The sequence below is a fragment of the Perca flavescens genome, chromosome 16 (genome assembly GCF_004354835.1).
Source record: "Perca flavescens isolate YP-PL-M2 chromosome 16, PFLA_1.0, whole genome shotgun sequence".
Lineage (NCBI taxonomy): Eukaryota > Metazoa > Chordata > Actinopteri > Perciformes > Percidae > Perca > Perca flavescens.
Genome location: NC_041346.1, coordinates 5,090,379 through 5,110,771, shown reverse-complemented (window position 1 = coordinate 5,110,771; position 20,393 = coordinate 5,090,379). Strand labels below are relative to the sequence as shown.

Below are 20,393 nucleotides of genomic sequence, written 5' to 3'. Positions count from 1 at the left end.
CCCTGAGAAGAGACCCCTCACCCCATACTCCCCAGCACCACCCCACAGTATCTCCCGGGGACCCGGTCATAATCCTTCTCCAAATCCACAAAACACATGTAGACCGGTTGGGCATACTCCCAGGCTCCCTCCAGGATCCTTGCGAGAGTGAAGAGCTGGTCCGTTGTTCCACGACCAGGACGGAATCCGCATTGTTCCTCCTCAACCCGAGGTTCGACTATTATTTCCAGCACCTTGGAGTAGACTTTACCAGGGAGGCTGAGAAGTGTGATACCCCTATAATTGGCACACACCCTCTGGTCCCCCTTTTTAAAAAGGGAACCACCACCCCAGTCTGCCACTCCTTTGGCACCGTCCCAGACTTCCACGCAATGTTGAAAAGGCGTGTCAACCAGGACAGCCCCTCCACACCCAGAGCCTTGAGCATTTCTGGACGGATCTCATCAATCCCGGGGCTTTGCCACTGTGTAGTTGTTTGACTACATCAGTGACTTCCGCCTGGGAAATCGGCGACAATCCCCATTATCCTCCAGCTCTGCCTCTAACATAGAGGGCGTATTAGTCGGATTCAGGAGTTCTGCAAAGTGCTCCTTCCACCGCCCTATTACCTCCTCAGTTGAGGTCAACAGTGTCCCATCCTTACTGTACACAGCTTGGATGGTTCCCCTTCCCCCTCCTGAGGTGGCGAACAGTTTTCCAGAAGCACTTTGGTGCCGACCGAAAGTCCTTCTCCATGTCTTCTCCAAACTTCTCCCACACCCGCTGCTTTGCCTCTTTCACGGCAGAGGCTGCAGCCCTTCGGCCCCGCCGGTACCCTGCAACTGCCTCCGAGTCCTCCGGGATAACATATCCCGGAAAGACTCCTTCTTCAGTCGGACGGCTTCCCTGACCACCGTTGTCCACCACGGTGTTCGTGGGTTACCGCCCCTTGAGGCACCTAAGACCCTAAGACCACAGCTCCTCGCTGCAGCTTCAGCAATGGAAACTTTGAACATTGTCCACTCGGGTTCAATGCCCCCAGCCTCCACAGGGATGCACGAAAAGCTCCGCCCGGAGGTGTGAGTTGAAAGTCTGTTGGACAGGGGCCTCCTCCAGACGTTCCCAATTTACCCGCACTACACGTTTGGGCTTACCAGGTCTGTCCAGAGTCTTCCCCACCCTCTGACCCAACTCACCACCAGATGGTGATCGGTTGACAGCTCTGCCCCTCTCTTCACCCGAAAGTGTCCAAAACATACGGCCTCAGATCAGATGAAACGATTATGAAATCGATCATTGACCTTCGGCCTAGGGTGCTCTGGTACCAGGTACACTTATGAGCATCCCTATGTTCGAACATGGTGTTCGTTATAGACAATCCATGACTAGCACAGAAGTCCAACAACAAACAACCACTCTGGTTTAGATCAGGAGGCCGTTCCTCCCAATCACGCCTCCAGGTGTCTCCATCATTGCCCACGTGTGCGTTGAAGTCCCCAGCAGAACAATGGAGTCCCCCACTGGAGCCCCATGCAGGACTCCAGTCAAGGTCTCAAGAAGGCCGAATACTCCGAACTCCTGTTTGGTGCATATGCACAAACAACAGTCAGAGTTTTCCCCCACAACCCGCAGGCGTAGGGAGGCGACCCTCTCGTCCACGGGGTAAACTCCAACACAGCGGGCGCTCAGCCGGGGACTTGTGAGTATCCCCACACCCGCCCGGCGCCTCACACCCTGGGCAACTCCGGAGAAGAAAAGAGTCCAACCCCTATCCAGGAGTATGGTTCCAGAACCAAGACTGTGCGTAGAGGTAAGCCCCACCAGATCTAACCGGTAGCGCTCCACCTCCCGCACCAGTTCCGGCTCCTTCCCCCACAGAGAGGTGACGTTCCACGTCCCCAGAGCCAGCGTCTGCTGCCCGGGTCTGGTCCGTCGAGGCCCCTGACCTTCACTGCCACCCATGTGGCATCGCACCCGTAAGTCGTAAAAGTTATTTTGTATTTTTGAAAAATATTCACTTAAAATAAACCAAATTACTTTTTCTCATTCTGATTGCTGTAGTAGTTCCCAACTGAAGTGGGTTGGTTACCACAAGAGAATTTTTGGTGAAAAGTCAAACTTATGGAAGCAGGAGTCCCTTATTTTCAAAAACATTCACCAGAAATAAACTTTTAAAATTACTATTTTTCATTCTGATTGCTGTAGTAGCCTAGTGCTTATTCAAAGGGCCCTAGTAATTCTCGGCAGGGATGCAGAACAACTGTTCCCATTGATGACCATTCGTCTGCGGCGGCAGGACCACGAGCTCACACCAGTATTTGAGTTTGACTGTTAAATTGTGTTTAAATTATTTAATGGTATTTATTTAGGAACTGGCTGGCTGTTTAGCTAGCTTGCTAATTCCACCAAGCTTGCATGATACATAAATAAGCTGGACAGAGTTGTCCCTCATCTGGCAATAGAAACCCAGTTTTCCCCGTTCTGTTCGCTCACAGCTCCACAGCCTAATGCTCAGAGCTCCACAGCCTAGTCCACAGGTACAACATTAGTTTTGCACCAAATATATCACAAGAAGTGTTGCAAAGGTTGAGGTGCGCAGATCATAGATGTATTGGTGCAGATACGCCACTTTGTGATACAAGAGAGCACACAGGCCTATGTGAAGTTGCAGCAGATTCAAGAGGTTGTAATCAGTAAGTTGTGGTTGTACTGGAACATGGACAAAAACAAAAAAAATAATGAGTAAAGGTTGCATTACAAGTTTGCAGCTGTCATTGTGTTCATGTAAACATCAATCTACACATTTGTAAATATTTTTTCTGTGACTTCAAATTCAGTGCAAATGTAAAAAAAAATTGTTCTGCAAGTTCTCACAACGTATTCTACAAGCTCACATTTTGCACCATATTTACCTTCACAGGGAGCTATTGAAGATAACATCCTCGAAAACCGACGAATGTCAAACATTAGCTAGCTTCACACGACTCAAATATGAAGGAGTAGTCTATGTAACGTTAGTAGGCGGTAAGTTTGCTTTGAATTTTCTCCCTAAAGAGCACAGTAAAAAAAAAAAAAAAAAGGCAAGTTCTGAAGAAAATTGGGATCGTGCAACGACAAGTTACCAGCAACTGCAACGTGTCAAAAACAGGCAGGTAAGACGACAGACATGCACAGCAAGATCGCCTCCAGCCATTGTTAAACAAAGAGAAACGATAACTTAAGCTATTCAACATTATTTTGCATTTGCATTTAGTAACGTACCTGTCGCAACATCGGTTCGCATGGTTTTATGATTCAATAGACACGATTACAACCTGCTTAATGCCAGAACAAGCACAACACACGATGTGTATTTTGGCTTCCATTACACCAGCAACTACTACCGGATCGAGAAAACACTTCCTGTCAGATTTGCAGAATAAAAGGTTCACAGTGTGGAAGCCCAATGTGATGAAATTATGAAAACATAACGAGAAACCTTCTCAAAGTATCTCAAAATAATGAGAAACATGCCCAAAATAATGCTTAAGTATCTCAAAATGAGAAACTTCTTAAAAATTGACATTACTTATCTCTAAATAATGACTTGCTGTCTTAAAATAATGAATTAGTATCACAAAATAATGAGAACCATTCTCAAAATTTGCATAGCATTTTGTATCGTTATTTTCAGACAGTTTCACAATATTATGAAATATTTAAGTCATTATTTTGAGAAGCTTTCTCATAATGTTTTGATACTATACTGTCATCATCTTGAGATACTAATGTTAAGTCATTATTTTGAGATAGTATGTCATTATCTTGAAACACAGATTCATTATTTCGGGTCAATAAGTAATTACATCGAGAAAGTTATTGAGAAAGTTTCTCATTATGACATACAGTTTTGTTTTTCATTGTTCTTCTTTTACTGGCGGAAATGAGCTTCCATAGTTGGATTGATGAAGCTTTTATTCGTTTATTCCGCATCCGCCGTTAAACAATCAACTGAAGAAGAAGAAGAAGCTTTTATTCTGAAAAATGTTGTGTGTTTTTTACGGATTCTTACCAATGAGACATCTCTTCAATACAGTCGATTGATAGACTTCGAGCGGCGGCGAACAGGTACCATTTTTTTTAATCTACAAAGCATATCTCTTTAAAATGTCCTAGCAAACTATTTCGCAAGCTAACGGTACACTTACAACATCTAACGTTAACGTTACAATGTAATGGGTCATTGCTCAGATTCGATGTTTAACGTTACTGAACCTGTCAAAACACACACCAACGCACTAGATAACGTTAGCTAACGTTAGCTCATGTTGTCAATAGCTACATAAATTAGCTACTTAAGGAGCTAGTTAAGTTACAGCAAAACACGATCTGATTTTTATCTTTACAGTTTGCTTGCTTTTAGGGTCTGCATGTTTGTACGTAGCCTACCGTTACCACATAAAGCTTATCGCTAGATAAAGATGGCTATTTTCTTTTGACGCTTCCTGTTTAGTTTAGGCGTGACATATGTTCATTGTTATGGTGACTTTGCATGATGAAAAACAATCATTAAGTTTGCACAAAAAACACACGTTATGTGTTTAAGTCTACTTTTTCCCACCCAGGCAGATTTTAATTTCCTAACTTATCCCAGTATTAGCTAACGTTACAGCTATGTTATTATTTGCATTGGCCAGCTGTTACGTCGAAAATGAAACCAACAGCCATGTACCACAATACTGATATAGGTTTTAGGCGGCTGTAGTAGTAGCCTACATAAACGTAAAAATGTTCAATCTTAAATCCTATTGCATTTTCTGGTGCAGTACGTGCTGTGGTCCATGAGTGGGATGAGCCCTGCCCCTGTTGCCATAGTTTCCTCATTTTTTTCAGTAGGCTGTTATGTCAGCACGTCACTGCCCCTTCACACTCCTCCTCTCCCTGTTATTTCCACATTACTCTGTTAACTGGGATGAGTCACCAAGCAAGCTGAACATCTCAGTGATTTTTCCTTTGCCATTGATAAGCATCCTCTCGGTCTCAAGGTAAATGTGACACACTTAACATTACATGAGCAAGGCTGGGCTACCATAGGTGTGTCAATGTGCGTTAATATGATGAAGTGCCTTTATTTGTTAGCTATTTCATTTGCTTGATAAGATCAATGCACATAAGGATTCTCACAATTTTCAGGGGATTCAAAACTGTGATGACATCCTCAGCCCATCTCCGGTCACAACACGATGTCTTAAACATTTTTCTTCATGGCTTTGTCTGTCATTGACTTTAGTCTGCTGCTCTAGATGTCTTTCAATCATATCATGGCTTGAATTCCATCTAGTTCGTATATCTCAGATGAGTTTGTGAACAGTAACCTGCAGCAACTCCTGTTTTGTCTTCAATACATGGTCAGCTGTTGTGCTTCTGTAAAAGAAGATTACAGAATTTAGCCTGACTTTGGAGCGTTATTTAGCCCCCTTCCCAACAAGCTAGCATGACATTGTTGTTACTAGGTTTTAGGGGTGGTACGGTTCACAAAACCCACGGTTCGGTTCGTATCACGGTTTTAGGGTCACGGTTTTCGGTTCTTGTTATTTTTTCTTTTAATCTTTAACGCTCCAGAATATACTTCAGCATATGATATATAGCTAAAATTAGCATATTAAATGCATGTTGCACAATACATGCACACAGTGGCAGTTCTATATATTGTTTTATTTCATGATGGGTAACGTGAAATCCCAAATGTTCCCACACACCAGACTATAAACGACGCTGGCGCATCCTCCAACTCCAGGCAGCCACTCTCCCACTTGACATTTCTGCATGTGACGTGACCTGTAGCGGCAGCAGCACCCCACTCCACTTGAGGAGCAGTCTGCTCGGTGTCTCTCAAAATCTGACGAAAATCTTTTAAACTGACCTTTGTCGATCTGAAATGAAGACAGATTCAGCAACTGCATGGCCTATTTCTTGCTTAAAATGTTTTCGGAAACACGTTTCGGTGAACTATTTTCGTAAAATACGAGATTGTATTCTGAGATCGTATTCTGAACGAGCAGTCTGTTTTGAAATTCGGGAGTAGCAAGACCCATGTGATGCCATCGTCCAATCAGCTGCCATGGGCTGCGTTCGTGAAACTCATCCCGCTCGTCATTTCCAGTAGTGTTTTAAGATAGGTGTCGAAAGTGGGCACTACGGCAGTAAGTGGTTACTGCACATTAACAGTGTACTGACGAACCGTGCTGCATACACACGCTCCGAACCGAGACTAGCGAACCGAGCGGTTCGGATGTGTTTTCATGAACCGTACCACCCCTACTAGGCCTGCCCTGGTAGTCAGGTGTTTCTGGTGTTGCACAGTGTTTGGGCATACACCTACATTACTTGGCCATTGCCCCAACCCTCGTTTTGTTATAGAAACTAGGGCAGTGCCCATTTAAAATGTGGTATTGCTGCTTGTAGCTTTCTCCAGAACCATTGTACTCCAAAATTATTTACAGAAGGACCTCAATGCACTTAATATGCAACCCCACTGTCAGGAATTTAATACAAAAGAGTTTCTGGCTTTTTTCCTCTTAGCAAAATGCTCTGAGTTAGGCCTGCACGATATTGGAAAAAACTGACATTGCGATATTTTTTCCCTGAGATATGAAAAAAGACTGATATAAAAAGCTGAATGAAAAAGGAACTTTTCTTATGTGAACCATTCTTTGTTGAACTTTAATGCTTTACAAACTCCAAAGCAAGTAAGCGCTGTGACTTCTGATGTGATTTTGGAGAGGGAAATTAGGTAGAAATACACTGGTTGACTCACATGACACCATTGTATTCATTTAATACTATCAATGCAGGCTAAAGTGAATGATATTAATAATCAATGCATTTTTCTTCCTCTAAATTTCAGGTTGTGGTCGACTAGCAGGGCCTAGCCTTGGTTGTTTGATAAATTGATCAACATTGCTTGGGCATGCAGACCTGCATGTGACACACTAGCAACAAACTGTGTGTCCAAGAGCACTTAAATCAGTGTAACTTATGCTATATCAGACACAGTCTTCTGTAGTAGATTAGTGTTACGTTTCCAGCGTTGTGGCTCCGAACCGTAACGACAATTAGAAGCACTTTTCCGGTGATGGCTGAGCGTACTTCGCAGCTGCTGCAGCTTCAAAACTGAGCTTGACAACATAGATGTGACGTGAGCAACCTGTCTGAAATTTGTAAGTCTTCTGGTAGCTGCGCCAAGAGAAATCTGAATCATTTCGAATAATGCAGAGACGGAGAGCGTGAGTAGGAGCTGTCCATGAGCGTAGGAGCAGGAGCAAAATGTTGCTGCCTTCCTTCACACACCCGGCTTGCTCTGAGGTACTTGGAGCTCCGTCACGACTGGCAGCCCACAGCACTCCATACCCGCGCAAAGTCACCGTTTTTTGGATAATGGACTACTAAACGCTGGTGCTCTGACAGAGCTCCAGGGCCTGCAGCTCCCCTCTTCCTGCTAGCTAAATGCCCGGTGTGTGTGAGTGAGAGCACGGTCAGCAAGCTTGTTACGCCAGCAATCTGTTACCACAGGTTCCAGTTAATCTTTTAATGTGTGTAATTATAATGTGTTGAGTTATTTAAACAAATGATTGGGGAAATAAACGCAGCTTGTCCGCGAGTCTCATTCATAGAGCCTGCGGCTGGATGTAGCTCTATTAATGAGAGCTAGCTCCTCCTAGAATTCCTCTGAAATTCACAAATATTCATTAACTTGAAATCGGACACCGTTGTTAGCTTTATAAGACATTTAGGGAGATGTTGTATAAGTGGCGTGATGAAATTTAAACTGTAAATATACAGAAATGACGCCAAAAATGAAGCTAACTATCCGTGATTTGTAGCTAGCTACACATAGCTAGGATTGAAGGGACAGTCATAGCTAACGAAACCCCCACTGTTCACAAAAAATCATTAATTTGAAATCGGACACCGTTGTTAGCTTTATAAGACCTTTAGGGAGATGTTGTATAAGTGGCGTGATGGAATTCAAACTGTAAATATACAGAAATTACGCCAAAAATGAAGCTAACTATCTGTGATTTCCAGCTAGCCACACATAGCTAGGATTGAAGGGACAGTCATAGATAACGAAACCCCTAATCTTCACAAAAATTCATTAACTTGAAATCGGACACTGTTGTTAGCTTTATAAGACCTTTAGAGATATGTTGTATAAGTGGCGTGACAAAATTCAAACTGTAAATATAGCTAGTTATGCTGACAGCCAGCCAAGATTAACTGGAACTGTTGTAAGAGATTGCTGGTGTAACAAGCTCGCTGACCGCGCTATCACTGTCACACACGGGCCATTTAGCTAGAAGGAAGAGGGGAGCTGCAGGCCCTGGAGCTCTGTCAGAGCACCAGCGTTTGGTCCATTAACCCCAAAACGGTGACTTTGCGCGGGTATCGAGTGCTGTGGGCTGCAAGCCGTAACGGCGCTCAATCGAGCTCAGAGCAGGCCGGGGTGCGTAAAGGAAGGCAGGCCGTGCAGCGAGACAGCAACACAGGCAGCACCGGCAGCTGAACTCCGACACACAGTCTTACCAAATTTGCAATAAGCCATCAATTTTCGTAAAACGGCCCATATTTGAGCTTTATATAGTTGATTTTTCGCTTAAAAAAAGTCTCAGAAGTGAATTTAATAACGTAATAGCCCGACAAACAATGTATAACTTTGCAATGAGACCTGCTGTCGAGTCTCCCATGGGTTTCTATGTAGTTTGCTCAAACCAATCATCGCGTAGCTCATTCTGAATATTCATGAGCATACCATATTTGGAAGAAAAGCTCTTGTTCCAAATAGAGCCATATTCACAGGGTAGTTAAGGGCCTAATAAAATAGCATTCGGGCAATTTTCAGCCCAACCAATGTTACATACCCCATTAGGAGACCTTAAGGAACAGTGTAAAATACCCTATATAATCATTCTATCACCCCTTTAAAGGGGAAGGGTCGGCCGGTAACAATCATGTAAAAGGATAACGGTGAAAGTTTACTTTTCTATCAAGCAGCAAAAAAGTTTTAGCGTCAATATTGCAACGTCCTGCGATGTGACTATCGTGCATGCGTACATCGCGATATAGACGATGAAACAAAATATTGTGCAGCCCTACTCTGCATGAATTTAAGCTGGGCTTAAAAAGCGAAGCCAACCGTATTCTAACAGTTTTCTCATTTTCTGTTGGGCGCTCTTTTAGTCACAATTTATTAATATCCAGTATCCAACACATTCCAAACTGTTTCCATTTCCACATTCTAAATGCCAAGTTTATTTGGTACCCAGGAAGCCAAGTGTGAAGTAGATCAGATGAACGGTTCTCGAGATATTTGAAAGACAACGGACGGACGGACGGACGGACACACACACACACACACACACACACATATTAATTGCATTAATGTCATAGTTAACTCGCCACTAATTGCAATTAATCTGTCTTTTTGCCCCATTATTTTTTCTCATTTTAATGCTCTTATCAACATGGAAAAGTGGATCGGCTTACTTTGTGCTTTTGTTGCCTGGGCTTTGACGAGGGGGCGGAGAATTCGCGTCAGCTGTGTGCTTGGCCATCAAGGGGTAATTCAGACTGGACGTGCTGCGATGATAGCTCAGTTCACAATGACAAAACACACAGATCACTTTGGTCTTGTCAATGGAACCATTTGGCAACTTTTTAAAAGTAAACTAAACCAAACTAGTGCGTGCGGCGGGCCTGTTTTGTTTCCTGTCTAGCGGTGGTGTTGTAGTTTTCTAAAGACGAAAGCCTTAATACTATCATTAGTGTAGCTTGGAGACTGTACCATTATCCTTCTTTTCAGCGTGTCTCTTGATTCAACGAAAAAGCTGACTTAATTGACCAAAGTATTCTTCTTTAAAACCATGCATTCACTTTTAAGTTGTTAACAATCAAGTCATAAAAATACCTTAAAACATAATGACTTATTTTGAAAAAGTGTCCCCATATAAAAGAAATACAATGCTTTTGTACACTTGTTAAATTAGCTGATCATAATGTACAGTACAGGCCAAAAGTTTGGACACACCTTCACACACCTCATTCAATGCGTTTCCTTTATTTTCATGACTGTTTACATTGTAGATTCTCACTGAAGGCATCAAAACTATGAATGAACACATATGGAATTATGTACTTAACAAAAAAGTGTGAAATAACTGAAAACATGTCTTATATTTTAGATTCCTCAAAGTAGCCACCCTTTGCTCTGATTACTGCTTTGCACACTCTTGGCATTCTCTTGATGAGCTTAAAGAGGTAGTCACCTGAAATGGTTTTCCAACAGTCTTGAAGGAGTTCCCAGAGATGCTTAGCACTTGTTGGCCCTTTTGCCTTCACTCTGCGGTCCAGCTCACCCCAAACCATCTCGATTGGGTTCAGGTCCGGTGACTGTGGAGGCCAGGTCATCTGGCGCAGCACTCCATCCCTCTCCTTCTTGGTCAAATAGCCCTTACACAGCCTGGAGGTGTGTTTGGGGTCATTGTCCTGTTGAAAAATAAATGATGGTCCAACTAAACGCAAACCGGATGGGATGGCATGTCGCTGCAGGATGCTGTGGTAGCCATGCTGATTCAGTATGCCTTCAATTTTGAATAAATCCCCAACAGTGTCACCAGCAAAGCACCCCCACACCAACACACCTCCTCCTCCATGCTTCACGGTGGGAACCAGGCATGTAGAATCCATTCTTTCACCTTTTCTGCGTCGCACAAAGACACGTTGGTTGGAACCAAAGATCTCAAATTTGGACTCATCAGACCAAAGTGCAGATTTCCACTGATCTAATGTCCGTTCCTTGTGTTTCTTGTCCCTAACAAATTTCTTCTGCTTGTTTCCTCTCCTTAGCAGTGGTTTCCTAGCAGCTATTTGACCATGAAGGCCTGATTCGCGCAGTCTCCTCTTAACAGTTGTTCTAGAGATGTGTCTGCTGGTAGAACTCTGTGTGGCATTCATCTGGTCTCTAATCTGAGCTGCTTTTAACTTGCGATTTCTGAGGCTGGTGACTCGGATGAACTTATCCTCAGCAGCAGAGGTGACTCTTGGTCTTCCTTTCCTGGGGCGGTCCTCACGTGAGCCAGTTTTGTTGTAGCGCTTGATGGTTTTTGCGACTGCACTTGGGGACACATTCAAAGTTTTCGCAATTTTCCGGACTGACTGACCTTCATTTGTTAAAGTAATGATGGCCACTCATTTCTCTTTACTTAGCTGATTGGTTCTTGCCATAATATGAATTCTAACAGTTGTCCAATAGGGCTGTCGGCTGTGTATCAACCTGACTTCTGCACAACACAACTGATGTTCCCAACCCCATTAATAAGGGAACAAATTCCACTAATTAACCCTGACAAGGCACACCTGTGAAGTTAAAACCATTTCAGGTGACTACCTCATGAAGTTCATTGAGAGAACACCAAGGGTTTGCAGCGCTATCAAAAAAGCGTGGGTGGATACTTTTGAAGAAACTAGAATATAAAACATGTTTTCAGTTATTTCACACTTTTTTGTTAAGTACATAATTCCACATGTGTTCATTCATAGTTTTGATGCCTTCAGTGAGAATCTACAAAATAAATAGTCATGAAAATAAAAACGCATTGAATGAGAAGGTGTGTCCAAACTTTTGGCCTGTACTGTAAATTAGTGAGCCACTGGTAAAGCTCATCTGCTAACCCTGACAGCCACACACCTCCAAAAATATGAACTAAGCTCAACACACTTACTTGAGACTCTACACCTGTCCCTGGTCTCCCTGTTCCTCAGTTCTTTATGTCTCCTTTGCCTGTGACATAGTGACCTTAGTATTTCCATAAGCACCCATTCTTATAAAGATGTTACCAAATTGTCTTGATATGAGGAGCTTATGTCTGTTTGTCTTTTCTCTGTCATTTTATCTGGGCAACAACAACACAAATCTTTAAGATTGTCTAAATATGAGTTAGTTTCATAGGTTCACCACGCGGTCATATTATAATTATAAAATTATCTTGCGTCCTCCACATAAATATTAGGTTTCATCTGGGACAGAGGATATACAGTGGGGAGAACAAGTATTTGATACACTGCCGATTTTGCAGGTTTTCCCACTTACAAAGCATGTAGAGGTCTGTAATTTTTATCATAGGTACACTTCAACTGTGAGAGAGACGGGATCTAAAACAAAAATCACATTGTATGATTTTTAAATAATTAATTTGCATTTTATTGCATGACATAAGTATTTGATACATCAGAAAAGCAGAACTTAATATTTGGTACAGAAACCTTTGTTTGCAATTACAGAGATCATACGTTTCCTGTAGTTCTTGACCAGGTTTGCACACACTGCAGCAGGGGTTTTGGCCCACTCCGCCATACAGACCTTCTCCAGATCCTTCAGGTTTCGGGGCTGTCACTGGGCAATACGGACTTTCAACTCCCTCCAAAGATTTTCTATTGGGTTCAGGTCTGGAGACTGGCTAGGCCACTCCAGGACCTTGAGATGCTTCTTACGGAGCCACTCCTTAGTTGGCCTGCCTGTGTGTTTTGGGTCATTGTCATACTGGAAGACCCAGCCAGGTTACTGAGGGAAGGAGGTTGTTGGCCGAGATCTCGCGATACATGGCCCCATCCATCCTCCCGTCAATACGGTGCAGTCGTCCTGTCCCCTTTGCAGAAAAGCATCCCCAAAGAATGATGTTTCCACCTCCATGCTTCCCGGTTGGGATGGTGTTCTTGGGGTCGTACTCATCCTTCTTCTGCTCCAAACACGGCGAGTGGAGTTTAGACCAAAAAGCTCTATTTTTTTGTCTCATCAGACCACATGAAATTCTCCCAATCCTCCTCTGGATCATACATATGGTCATTGGCAAACTTCAGACGGGCCTGGACATGCGCTGACTTGAGCAGGGGGACCTTGCGTGCCCTGCAGGATTTTAATCCAGGACGGCATAGTGTGTTACTAATGGTTTTCTTTGAGACTGTGGTCCCAGCTCTCCTCCGGTCATCGACCAGGTCCTGCTGGGTAGTTCTGGGCTGATCCCTCACCTTCCTCATGATCATTGATGCTCCACAAGGTGAGATCTTGCATGGAGCCCCAGACCGAGGGAGATTGACCGTTATCTTGAACTGCTTCCATTTTCTAATAATTGTGCCAACAGTTGTTGCCTTCTCACCAAGCTGCTTGCTTATTGTCCTGTAGCCCATCCCAGCCTTGTGCAGGTGTACAATTTTATCCCTGATGTCCTTACACAGCTCTCTGGTCTTGGCCATTGTGGAGAGGTTGGAGTCTGTTTGAGTGTGTGGACAGGTGTCTTTTATACAGCTAACAAGTTCAAACAGGTGCAGTTAATACAGGTAATGAGTGGAGAACAGGAGGGCTTCTTAAAGAAAAACTAACAGGTCTTACAGAGCCGGAATTCTTACTGGACAAATACTTATGTCATGCAATAAATGCAAATTAATTATTTAAAAATCATACTATGTGATTTTCTGGATTTTTTTCTGCAAAATCGGCAGTGTATCAAATACTTGTTCTCCCCACTGTATATTTAACTGATCAGCCGCTTAACTTCATATTGAGCAAAACACAACTGTAAATCTCCAATATTAACCCTAATATGAGTTCACACACATAGCGTTAGGCTTATCGCCATGTTAACGTTAGTTGTAGTAGGGTGCATTTCTATCCAACAAGCTATTAAACAAGCCAGCTAACGTTACATTATATTACACTAACATAGCAAACGTTTTTGTCATGACTAATTCATTAATTACTCAGCATAATTTCTATTTGAGAAAAGAAAAACTTCATCCGATGTTTAATGTGAATGAAATAGCCTTGAAACATTCCTGTCAATGTGAGTCTAGTGCAGATCTTAACGTACAGTATGCAGTGGACCAAACCACTGTGAGGCAGGGGAGGGGGAACTCAAAATGTTTTTAAACTTAAAAAGCATTTTTTGGGATTTGTATTGTTTTACTACTTAAACAGATATTTTAAGTATACATCATTATGTTATTTACAATACAAAGCATTGTTTTAATGATATTTCTAGGAGGGGACAACCCTTAGATGGGGCAGGGGGGGGTCCTGACAATTCCTTGAGTAACTGTTTATTATTATATTATTTATTGTCAAATGGACCACACCTATTACCAAGATGTTTAAATAAAATGCATTGGCAGAACCACCTATGATACCATATCTGTGCTTGACTTGTCAACTTGTGACATCAACTTGGCATTTAGTTAAAACGCATGCTTTTTCAGGTTGTTGTTCCAGACAGACTTTTGAGCCATCTTCTTTTACACTGGGAGTACTCAGTGTAAATTGCAATCTGACATGCTAAAGGAGTGAGGTCCAGCAGGGATTCTACCTTCACCTTCCCTCATATTCCCACTCCTCAACAAACCTGAGCACGGAAAACAGGTGTGACTGGCACTCTCTTATGCAGTTAACCCACCTAGTCTTTTCCCACAGGATAATGCTGACAGTCTCTGTTTCACATTTCAATCCACAGGCATGATGGGAGTCCCTGTGTTCTTTGTGGTGGTGCTAGCATTTATCTGTCACAGCCACAGCCTGGAAATACAAAACCCTTTCTACAGGTTCAAAAGGTAAGGAAAAAAAAGTTATTTTTTGTTTTGGATAGAATGGATTGGAGATGTAAACTGCATGTTTTTGTTTTAGCTGTTCTGCTTAGAAATACTGTACACATTTTCTTAAATCTTACTTACTTGACAACATTTTACCTGCCAGCTCACTAACTCAAGTGGGTAGTTGACAAATATGGGTAACACTTTACTTGAAGGGGTGTGCACAGGACTGACATAACCATGAAGGAATCTATGAATGTTTATGACTGTTGTCATTAGGTGTCATTTGGTAAATTATGACACTTGTAATGCTAAGTTAGCATTGTTTGAAATGTTTGTGTTATAACAACTTTACATTAACCAATTCAATCAATTCAACCGGATCGGGCTGTACTGGGCTGCCTCGTTCTACTTTTATTATATTATTGATTTATATGGTAGATGAATCTGACGACTATGAAGAGAAGCAGGTGGGCCGGGCTAGGCGGACGCTGCAACTCCTTACTCCCTAACTATAAGCTTTATCAAAGAGGAGGGTTTTCAGTTTATTCTTAAATGTGGTGACGTTCTGCCCCCCGAACCCAGACTGGGAGCTGGTTCCACAGGGGAGGAGCCTGATAGCTTAAGGCTCTGGCTCCCATCCTACTTTTAGAGACTCTGGGAACCAGAAGTAGCTCTGACTTCTGGGAGCGTAGTGCTCTAGTGGGACAATAAGGTACTACATCTAGATATGATGGTGCTGGACCATTTAAAGCTTAACATTTTTTTTTTTAATTCAATCCTGGATTTTACAGGTAGCCAATGCAGAGAAGCTATTACAGGAAAAATATGATCTCTTTTCTTAGTTCTTGTCAGAACATGCGCTGCAGCATTCTGGATCAGCTGGAGAGTCTTAAGGGACTTATTTGATCAACCTGATAGTAAGGAATTACAGTAGTCCAGCCTGGAAGTAACGAATGCATGGACTAGTTTTTCAGCATCGTTTTGAGACAGGATGTTCCTAATTTTAGCAATGTTACGAAGATGAAAAAAAGGCTGTTATTGAGGTTTGTTTTAGATGGGCGTTAAAGGATATATCCTGATTAAAAAAATAACTCTTAGATTTCTGACAGTAGTGCTGGAGGCCAGGGCAATGGCATCCAGGGTAGCTATATCTTTAGATAATGAAGTTTGGAGGTGTTTGGGGCCCAGCACAATAACTTCAAACTTTGTTTGAGTTTAACATCAGAAAATTGTAGGTCATTGATTTTATATCTTTAATGCATGCTTGAAGTTTAGCTAATTGACTGGTTTTGTCTGGCTTGATTGACAAGTATAATTGGGTGTCATCCGCATATCAGTGAAAGTTAATTGAGTGTTTCCTAATAATATTGCCTAGAGGAAGCATGTATAAGGGGAATAGAATTGGTCCAAGCACTGAGCCTTGTGGAACGCCATGGCTAACTTTAGCGTACTTGGAGGATTTATCGTTAACATTAACAAATTGAGATCGATCAGAGAAATAGGACTTAAACCAGCTTAGTGCGATTCCTTTAATGTCAACTAAATGTTCCAATCTCTGTAACAGGATGGTATGGTCAATAGTGTCGAATGCAGCACTAAGATCTAATAAGACAAGTATGGAGACAAGTCCTTTGTCAGCAGCAGTTAGAAGGTTGTTTATAATTCAGATAAAAATACATAATATGGACCTGGAGCTAGGTAAATAACAACGAATATAATGGGCTGTAATGTTTTCCATGTTGAAGATTAAGAACAAGGCTTTCAAACGAATTATAATTTAGTTTAGGTTTAGGATTAATTAACAGGCTTGAGTCAAATATGCGTCTCCCCTTCCTCGGGCTGAGCCTCTAGGAATTTGATTATTATTATGACTGGGAGGAGTAGCTTCATTTAGACTAGCATATTCTTCATGGCCCAGCCAGGTTTTGGTAAGACAGAATAGATCAATTTGATTATCTGATATCAAATCGTTTACCAATATTGCTTTAGAAGACAGAGCTCTAATATTTAATATTCCACATCTAATTTTCCTATTCTGTTCTGTCATTGCAGTGGTTGTTTTAATTCCAATTAGGTTGTTAAGTGTAGCCCTTCTTTTGTTTACCTTTTGATTTAACCGATCTGAGTTGGGGGACAGACACCGTGGTTATTAGGCTATGAGTGGGCGACTGCTCCAACGGAAGGACAGAGGAGCACTTCACCTCAGATTACTAATATCAAACTTGGGTTGTCATGGTTTATGACCGATAATAGACTTTGTCGGATTTTTATATATCCCAAGTGGGATGAATGTCATCTCTCTTAATCAGACCAGGCTTTCCCCAGAACGCCATCCAGTTATAGAGTGTGGTCTAGACCTACTCTATCTGTAAAGTGTCTCGAGATAACTCTTGTTATGATTTGATACTATAAATAAAATTTTATTGAATTATTCACATAGCCCACATCATTAGCTGGGCACCATTCCGACAACCAGCGGTTGAAGGATGATGCGGCTGTACATTTCATCACTGATCAGGTTTGGCAGGGGTCCAAAACCACTGAGCCCAACATTGTCTTTGCATATGCACAAAGTGACTTAACATTAATTTTAGTGATCTCCAATTTACGTAATTGGGTAACATTACCACCTACATCAAGTATATTCTTACTGTATTCACAGTTATTTTTAGCCAGCAGCTTTAGATGGGATTCTACATCGCCCGCTCTGGCAGCCGATGCACACGACCGCAGCCGCTGGAGCCGCCAGCCTCACAGTATAGAGCTCCCAATAACCAGAGTTGGCTTCTGTTTAGAGCGACTGCGGCCATGTGCACTCCCTGGTTTAGAACTAACGCTACGCTTCCCTCGGACAGTCACCCACTTGCCCGGCTGCTCAGGGTCTGCCGTTGGACTGCTAACAGAAGCTACAGTATGTTGGCCCGCACCAGCTACCGGCTAGCTACTGAAGCGTACGATTTTGATTCCATCGTGTGGAACCGTGCCTCTAACTCACTAAGCCTCGCCTCCAGAGCAGCGAATAAACTACATTTATTAAATGTATCATTATTACTAAAGGAGGCAGAGGAATAGCTAAACATTTGATACACAGAGCAAGAGAGAGTAGGAGAGGGAGAGGAATTAGCCATTGCTATTGGCTAAAGTAGCCAACGGCGTTTTAACAATTGTGAGATCAGTGAGGCAGTCACTATAAGAGAAGTATAAGTGCTTGAGTATAACTTAGGTTGACCAGACGTCCCAGTTTGACCGGGTCATTCCCGATTTTGAAATGCGTGTCTCGACAAAAGACGCTAAAATGTCCCGGTTTACACCAGGAGCGGCGTGAGCTGATTTTGCCGGGGCTTCAGCCCTGATTGTTTTGAGTGTAGCCCCGAATGTAACTTTGTCCAGTTTATTTTCAAAGGCGAATAGAACGGGCAGCTACGTGTGGGGTCCGACCTTGCTGTATTTGTTGCTATCACCTAGCAACCGTCTCTACGTGAGGAAAGCTGTGAAAGGTGTAATTTTCGGAGGAATCATAGCCAAATCAGTGTGATACATTGATGCCATCAACACAAAGTTTAGGAGCGCAATACTAATGATTTAGTTTGAAGTTCCTGTGACATGACGTTTCCAGTCTATGGATCAGACTCAAACACATGGAGCTCTGAAGCAGACCTGTGCATCGCTTAGTGTTTACTCTTGCTGTAAAATGCAGGGCAGTTTGTTCTGTGTATTTCTGCAGTAGTTTCGGTTTTCCACCTCCGATGTATAGCAGCTAGGGGTGGGCGATATATATCGTTTACGATAATATCGTCATTGTTGTGTTAACGATGTGCAAATTATATTATACATATTGTAGCAGGGGACTTTAACAAGGCGTCCTTAAAGTCTGTACTCCCCAGCTTTTTTTCCAGCATGTAGATTGTGTTACTAGAGGGAAGAACACACTAGACCATGTATACTCTAACATCAAGAAAGCACGCAGAACTGCTCCTCTCCCTCACCTGGGCCAGTCAGATCACATCCAACTATTCCTGATCCCAGCATAAGTCCCAGTCAGAAGGACTATACAGCCAAGTAGAAGGACTATCAGTACCTGGCCTGACACTGCTTCCAATAAGGACATGGTTGTGTGCAATATGTTACAGAACAGAGCTCTTTGTTTATTATCATGATTTCATCTTGCTTGTATGCTGCACAACTTACATTACAGCAGAGGTGTACAAGTGAATGTGTACTCAGAGTTCAATGTTCCTACACTAGTTCAATTAGTATTAGTATAGTAGTATTTTGTCTTTGAATTGTTTTTACTTGAATACTTAAATTTTAAAGAAAATAAATAAGAACTGTTTTCATTCAACATTGTGCCCATTATTATCATCTGTGATTAAGTAATTCAGACTTTTAAAAACACATTTTTAAAGGATATTGTCTAATTATCGTTATCGTCAAAATCTGAAAAAATATAGAGATATTATTTTTTGTCCATATCGCCCACTCCTAATAGCAGCGTACAGCCATTTCCCTAGCTAAACTATTTGTCTCATTCAGAGACCCGAGCGGGACTCTGTGTTTGTCAGAAGGTCTGAGATCTACCGTATCAGCAGAGCAATCATGTAATGCACAGCAGATGCAAGCATAGATTATTTTCTGAAATATAGTGACTTTATTCTTGTAATACCCTTTTATCACTTTATTTTTCTCAAAATATCACGACTCCTCCAAATCACAGAATACAGATACTGCTATTTTGAATTAATCCAAAGGATTCTGTCCTGACTGGCCTGACAGTGGAGGTGTCTTGACAGTGGAGCCTGCACCCAAAGTGACTCTACAGTGGAGGTCTATAGCTAAACCCCTCTCAAGATTAAACATTAAACATCTTGGCTATTCTCCAACCGTGTATGTTGTATGTATATGTAGCTACAGAAGTCTGAGACGTTATAGCTGGCCCTCACAAAAACAAACTTCTACCCCCTCTCTCTCCCCTTTCTAACCTAGCTGTCCTCTCAAAATAAAGGCGGAAAAGCCCAAAAAATAATCTTTAAAAAAATAAATTAAATAAAAACTATTATAACCTTGGCGTCAACCCTATGTGCTCATTGAAATGACTGAGGGCACTAATGACAGATTGAGCAAAGCTTAAGAAAGTTCTGTATGCTGTCACTGCCTGGGGGCTGTTGTTTACCCACATTCTGCAAGTGAAGAAGGGCTTACTAGACATTAATTTAAGTGTATTTCTGTGCATATGGGTTGTTGTGGTAAAGTGTAGCTAGTAGTAAATCACATTGTTCCTTTGTTCTTCTTTAAGGTCTCAGGAAAATGTCTTGTCAGATCCCAGTGACTGTGTGTCCAGGACCAAGCAGCAGGTCTTAAACTCTCACAACTTCTCTGTGGAAATTCGGATGCCTGGTGTTGTCCCAACTGGGGTAAGTCAGTTTCTCTGAAACATACTAGTTCTTTGACTTCAAAATGTTAATAATTAGAGCTGAAACCATTAATCAATTAATTAATCAACTAGTAAATCTATAGGAACTTAATTTGCAACTGGTTTTCTTCTGTGAAAGTAAACTTAATTTTTGAATATGTCACCTTAGACTGTGATAGACATTTCTCACTTTTTTCTTTTTCTTACTTTTTTGTAGACAAACAGTTAATTTACTAATACAAAAAATGCAGCAAATTAGTTGACAATAAGATTAATAAAATAAATTATCATTAATCAACATTTTCAAATTAACTCAACATCAGTTTAAAATGAATGCATCATAAAATCTGCTTAACATTTCAGCAATTGATGACTAGATTCTATTATT

The 20,393-nt window shown here is 42.0% G+C and overlaps 2 protein-coding genes across 4 annotated transcripts in view; one reads left to right on the top strand and one right to left on the bottom strand.

The window, feature by feature from the left end:
- Positions 1 to 3,378, bottom strand: part of pomk (protein O-mannose kinase) — a 19,935-nt gene extending 16,557 nt beyond the window's left edge. For 2 of the 3 annotated variants that reach the window (XM_028601814.1, XM_028601812.1), the window contains exon 1: positions 3,241 to 3,378. Coding sequence is in view for 1 of the 3 variants with exons in the window: in XM_028601812.1 (XP_028457613.1) it covers positions 3,241 to 3,252 (12 nt within the window). In the remaining 2 variants the exon portion in view is untranslated. Of the gene's footprint in view, positions 1 to 2,891; positions 3,028 to 3,240 lie in introns of all 3 variants that reach the window. The other variant, XM_028601813.1, reaches the window with a different exon arrangement.
- Positions 3,379 to 3,969: 591 nt separating this feature from the next.
- The window catches only part of pam (peptidylglycine alpha-amidating monooxygenase), an 85,283-nt gene continuing 68,859 nt past the window's right edge, over positions 3,970 to 20,393 (top strand). The window contains exons 1-3 of the mRNA XM_028600987.1: positions 3,970 to 4,086; positions 14,517 to 14,613; positions 19,889 to 20,006. Of these exons, the coding sequence (XP_028456788.1) occupies positions 14,519 to 14,613; positions 19,889 to 20,006 (213 nt within the window). The 5' untranslated portion in view covers positions 3,970 to 4,086; positions 14,517 to 14,518. The remainder of the gene's footprint in view (positions 4,087 to 14,516; positions 14,614 to 19,888; positions 20,007 to 20,393) is intronic.